The 6,523-nt window shown below is 38.7% G+C and overlaps 1 protein-coding gene across 1 annotated transcript in view; it reads left to right on the forward strand.

Annotated features, from left to right (window-relative positions):
* Window positions 1-771: 771 nt before the first annotated feature.
* Window positions 772-6,523, forward strand: part of tub (TUB bipartite transcription factor) — a gene marked incomplete in the record, with an annotated part of 21,200 nt that continues 15,448 nt past the window's right edge. The window contains 1 exon segment of the mRNA XM_014026636.1: window positions 772-1,164. Within this exon segment, the coding sequence (XP_013882090.1) occupies window positions 1,127-1,164 (38 nt within the window).

A 6,523-nucleotide genomic window follows, 5' to 3' on the forward strand; every position in this document is an offset into this window, starting at 1 on the left:
CAACAATACAGCGAACAAAAAGATTTCTACAGCTCCCTGAAGATATTTCTGCAGTGAGCCGGGAACGGGATGCTTATCACACCTGTACCTATTAGAAATACATTTTCAGGACCAATGGTGGTGATTTCACAGATCAGATCCCACGCCTCGAATTAAGATTCCTCCTGGTTTTGACAGAAGTTGCATGAATTGACTCCTTGTAAATTGTTACAAGGAAGCTGCTGGGTTTAACTGTCTATAGACGGACTTCTGAATAACCCTGAGAGCACAGTAAAGCGGTGTGTGTGTTTGTGGGGACACAGGGAGGGCGGAAGCAGATGTGTGTGAGAGAGCTTCAGAGCTGTGGCACTATCACAGAGTCTCTTTGTCTGACTGTGGAAAGTGTTGAATTAAAGGCTGTTGGCACTAGTCTGCACTCTCATATGCTAATGTCTCTTCTGAGCGAATAAATCTYTTATGACCCAGAAAACACGTCTGAGACATGCTTTCGTGCAATGCAGWGAAGTGTGCAGGAAAAGATGCAGAGAGAAGTGGTGTGTGGAGGGTAGCACCTAAATGAGTGGGTGGCATTGTGCAGAAATAGCATTAAAGGAGCTTCAGAGAMCCAAAAGCAGAGGGCATTCTTTCATTTCCTCTATTTTTTCTTTACCCTTTACTCTAACTGCTGCTGCAGGTGATGCTGCAAGACAGATAACGAGAGTGAGATCGGGCAAAGAGGCAGAGATCGAGATTTGGACTGAGAGAACGGGAGGGGGGATTTAAAGGGAAAGAAACGGAGGGAGATTCATACAGAAGCTACAGAGTGAGAGRGAGGGAAGGGAGCCAGCGCAGAGGAGAAGCAGAGGCAGTGGATGGGAGAGGAGAAGAGGAGAGGCATTGACTGGAAGCGTACACATGGACGAGAAGAAACGGCTATTTCATGTGCTCAGCACGCAAGGCTGAGTGGATCGTTGGGTCMTCTGCTGCTTCCCAGTTAGAGGACATCCAAAGGCACACTGGGAATCCAGAGCTGTGGGCAAACGATGAACAGGCGATGTGAGCTCTCTGGCTGTGACTGCCGTCCTCAGACCTCGTAGCCTCTTGTGCTGGTGCTGTTGCAGGCCGTTAGCCCTGCACTTGATACAGAATGAGCTCCAAGCACTCCTCCGACTGGATTCCGTACAGGTATCGTACCGCATTCAGGAGCACGCATGAACTAACGGGGTACCGGAGCAGCGGCTCATTTTGTGCCTTTTCAGTTGTGAGTTTCTGACRGTTAGATCAGACTGATAGAAGAAACAGTGAAGTGAGAAGATCCAAGTATTTAGTGTTGAAGAAATGTTTTATTTTCGTGATGTATTCAGTGGGAAAAGAGTTGCGAATTTGGATTTATTTATAGCTTCAACTGCAGAGAAACAGTTTCGCTGAACTTCAGCTACATAAAATGTTAGCAAATTTAACCTATTATTATATTGTTATATTATTTAGTTATTGTGCTCAAATGTCTCTTTGATTTCAAGTTGAATTGGAGTGTCTTACTGTCTGCACAAGTTTTCATTTTATTAATTTAGCTACCTAATTTTAACTGTCAGTCTAAAAGTTCTTTACACATTTGCGTCAGTGTGTTCCACATGGATTTTTTTTTTTTACCGGACCCTGCGACTGATGCAACCTTTTTATTTGTAGAAGATTAGATATCATTTTGAGATAACAATTAAATCCGATCACTACTGAGCTTAAGGCCTCACGTTGTCAAACCGGTCTCTGCTCTAACCATTTCAAGTGCAGTACCAACGCTGCTGACTCTTTCCTCTGATTGAAAGCCCATCACCATGGTTTCCCCCTCTTGCTTTGATGCCATTGGCTCACGGTTGCTATAAGATACAGTTAAAATCTGGGTGGACTTTGTTTTGATCCTAAGATTGTGGAGATATCAGTTTTTATGTAATTACGGAAAAAAACGAGAAAATTAGAAGCCATGTTGGGAAAATAAATCAACCCAGACAACCAGCTCATAATTTATTCAGTAATTTGGAAAAGATGAGCTATATTTTAAGACTAATTGCTGGGTTACTAAAAWAATATAAACATTAAATTATATATTTTTAAGACAGGGAAGTTTTTTATTGTTTTAGGTAAGCAGGTGAAGTTAGCCCTACATGAGTGTCTGTGGAGAGGTCTAAAAAATATCCTCACTCTTTTGCAAATTGCAATCCATGCATTCACAGAAATCAAGAAAATGAAGAAAGAGTATCTCGCTGATGCACACGTTCACAAAGAAGCAGTGGCTGCACAGCGGTTCTTCTCTGTGGGGAGAGAATTCACCAGATTAGCTGTACAAACATCAGAAGGTTCAATCTCTTCTTCTGTGGTTTTCTTTCTCTCCAAGAAAGCAACTCAGAGAGGAGAGAACAAACTGCTTAGCTCTTTCAAAGATAAAGTGGTGAAGTTAAAATAATAATAATGCTTTCGCATCATATTTCATTCATTCAGCAATCTTGCTTGCTCAGTAAAAGAAACAGTACTATACAGAAAGCTTTATTGTTTTTCATTCCTTCAAGGTCAATTTACATCTGTGCATTTCCTTTCATGCTACCACATTTCACAGATGGCACCATGCAAATGAAAAATTAAGCTTAATTTTGTGCCTTTCAGTGACACATCCATGTGTGAAATCTGATGACGCAAGTAAAAAGTGTTAGTGAGGTATAATTGTCAGACTTGCACCCAGTAATAAATTCATACCAAAGTCAAAATGTTTCATTTCTTTGGTTTAAAATATCCAACAGTGAAGTCCTCAGTTATCATTAATCACTCCTAGATTTGATAAATGTTCTGGCCTGCAGCAGAAAGCGGCTCATACAGATGTGCTGATTTACAGTTTTCTTAATTCTCTGAAAAATTAATGAGAACATATAAAACACTTTTTATATCTCAGTGAATAGTAAAAAACACTCTCCCAATAGAAAAACATCAGGGTACTGTTCATATTCTTTGTCTAAAGAAGCTTGTTACCTGATAATTTTTTTGAGTATGTTCCATTGGAAAAACTACATTAAATCACCTGTAGAAACTAGATTTAAGCTCTTTAATCATGACTTTTTTTCTATCCACATTTTAGTGCACCAGATAGGACAAACGCCTCTTTTTGAATACATTTTGAAATGAGAAATTATAGGATTTAGAAAATATGTCGGGCTTAAATATGTTGACTGGATAAGTGGCAGCTGGCACTAAAGAAGAAAATAACTTATCTTTTATGTTACTGACTTAAAAAGACAACAAATATTTCTGTAGAAATCCGGTTTCCTTTTCGAAACCTCCTGAKCTTTCTCTACATTTAAATTTGAAAACTTTACAAATAAATGGCTAAGTTGGAGTTTTTATCTTAACAAAATTCTACACCAGGGCTATTAAACWAAAATTGCTCRGGGGGCCACAGTTACTGCAGGCCAACAGCWMAGGGGCCGAACATCCAGCAATTAAAGTCATTATGTAAATAAATGAAGTATTACAAAGATCTGTTAACTTTGAAATAGTTTATTTTTGCTGCATTTAATCATGAATACAACATACAGAACCCTATGTAATAAAAGTAGTGATAATAAAACAATATCAAAGACACACTACGCCTCCTATTTAACACAAATATTATTTTAATATCTCTGACTTGCCAAAATTTTAAACCAATTTTATTTTCACTTTTATAGTTTGATCTTCAACTGCTTGTAGTTTTTCAGATGTTCGTAGAAATGGTTTTTACCAGCTTCTAGCCAAGATTCTAACATTTCTGTAGATACCACACATGTSTATAAATAAAAGAACTTATAGTAATTAAAGTAAAAACCTGAGGGTTTTGAGCTTAAGAGACTAATGAACCAATTGGCGGGTCGAACTTTGGTCACTTGCGGGCTGGATTTGGCCCACAGGCCACCAGTTGAATAGCCCTGTTCTACACCAAAGATGTGTTATTGTTTAATGTTTCTACGGTGCATTCTAGTGCCAAGAAAACGAACATATTTTTCAATATGCCAATCACTGGTACTCAGTCAAACTGAAAATCCTCATTTCCACTGCCAAGTAATCAATACACAATTAGAAAATAAGTTTTCATCACAGACTGTTTCTGCAAAACCAGAAACAAAAAACTGAACACATCAGCAGCAATCAAACCACACAGTGAAAGTTCTGCACATGCAACCCTGGTGAAAGAATTTTCTTTATTTTTTCACATTTTTTCAACCACAGAGTGCAAGGCAGCACTTGGGAATTTCCCGTCACTTTTATCTTTTTAGAGTTTTCTGTGGTTCTCCTGACTTTCAAGGCTCCTTTCAGCTCAAAAAGATTTGTCCAAACTGAAGAAATTCAACTCATGTTTTACCAGGTTGTGATTCGGCTTGATGGAATAATGTTTCTGCAGAATGTAAAACCGTCAGAAAAACCCATCAGTTTGATGTAAGGCAGGAGTGACCAGAACACTTCACACAGTAATGAGCTGCTTGACCTGCACTGGTGCCGCCATGTTTGTGTCATTATCTTCCCTTCTGATGCCTATTTTCACACTTGATTACTCTGATTGCAGARGCTGAGTGCTTTGTTTGTCAGTACGTCTGACAGGAAGTGGGCAGGAAATATTTTTTATTGCTGCTGTGTGGGATTTTTTTTGTCATCTTGTTGGATATATTCTGGCTGGTTCTGGATCCAAAAGATTCTTTTGACAGAGAAATTAAAAGTTTAAAAACTGACATAAACAAATGATTTCTGAATATTTCTGTGGCCATTAGTGACTTTAATTTGAGAGAGGGGAGACATAAAAGAAGGAAGAGCATGAGAGAACATACAATCTGTATGCTTTTATATTTGGACCATCAACCAGCTGACATGCATGGAGTTTGTGTGTTCTCCCCGTGCACACATGGGTTTTCTCTGGGCAATCCAGTGTCCTCCAACAGACAAAAAGCATGCGTGTTAGGTTATTTGCTAACTGTAAATTGTTGTGTGAGTGAAAGTGTGAAGGACTGTCTTGAGATGGACTTGTGGCCCATTCAGCCCCACCCCATTCCCCCAGCCTGCTTATTTTCTATTCTGCTGTTGCCATTAATTCCAAGTAGAAGTTATATATTTTTACATGGCATTAGGGTTTTAATGGTCTAATAAGGACAGACAGAAATGTCTGGCTTCCTCATTTAAACTATCAGCTTAAGGATGGAAGTTAATAAAACCCTTCTGTCTGGTTAAAATCAAGAGCAATAAAAATAAATCCTGTCTTATGTAACTGCTGATGATTCAAACAATTCTTTTCACACATTTCTTGAATTTGCATTTGGGGTTAATGTAAAAAAGCAGCAGACACACTGATGAGTTGTACAGCAAAAACTGTTAACGTTGAAACATCCGGAAAATTCATTATTGGGCACAAACTACCCGCCCGGGCAGAATCCTCAACACTGAGTCTTGTGTTGTTTCAGTGTGAACCACTGTCAGCTCATTAAGAAATGATGTGGCCAGGATATGGGCAGAAATTATTTCCTGTTAACAGATAGTATTTGGAATGATTTCAGAGGTTCTTAAAGTATTACTTCAAAGGTCACGGCTGAATTAACTGAAAATTAAGTCACTTTCTGAAGTTGCTTGAAAAATATTTAGGATCAAAACTCATTTTCTGCTGAAAAAAGAATAGCAGCACTGGAAAACTCCTAATAAAAGCCGTTCATCACACATCAAGGGACACCTCTACCTCGCTGTCTTTCATCTTTTCTCCTCTGCTCCAGATAATTCTCTCTGTATCTTCTGCATAAATCTCTCTAATTAGAGCCATAGAGGTTTCTCAGAGGACTGTGATGCTCAGCCACGAGAGCTGCAGGAACAATGAGCGGGTTTGTCGCCATGTGATTAAAAGCTCCAAGGAGAAAACTGGATGCAGGAAGGCAACAAACTCATCACTTGTGCTGGATAAACATCCTGTTGTTTCGACTTAGTTTTGATTTCCTATCCACCTTTACACGCTGTTTATCTTTTTGCAGTTGCAGAACAAGATCCAGTGAAGGTCATGAAACAATCAGGGTTTGATTATTTAGGCAGATGAACTAGGTCCTGATTTTTAAACTTCATTAAATACATGTTGTGTTCATGTTCCCATTTTAAAACCTGTCTGGTTTCTGTCTGAAGCAAAGCCCCCAGTACATGTTTTATTTTATTCAATAAAGAGGCAGGAAAAGGCAATAGAAATTAAGTGCTGTTGATGTCTGGGGGAAAGATGCTTAACCATGTTATAGAGTAATACTGGCGTCTGTCAAATTCTAACTTTGTTTGTGGAACACACATCGTCCCAAATACATTCATAATTGGATTTGTTGCCGTTGTGTGGCGCTTGATCTGTGTGTTTACCCTGAATGAGTTTACCTAGTCCTCCATATCCAACAAGACAAACTCTTACAGCACAATGTTCAGTTTAATTCTTCAAGCTAACATATTCAATTCAATTCAAATTCAAAAATACTTTATTGATCCCAGAGGGAAATTAGGTTTATCCATCCATCCATCC

Source organism: Austrofundulus limnaeus, unplaced genomic scaffold, assembly GCF_001266775.1.
Source record: "Austrofundulus limnaeus strain Quisiro unplaced genomic scaffold, Austrofundulus_limnaeus-1.0 Scaffold5, whole genome shotgun sequence".
Lineage (NCBI taxonomy): Eukaryota > Metazoa > Chordata > Actinopteri > Cyprinodontiformes > Rivulidae > Austrofundulus > Austrofundulus limnaeus.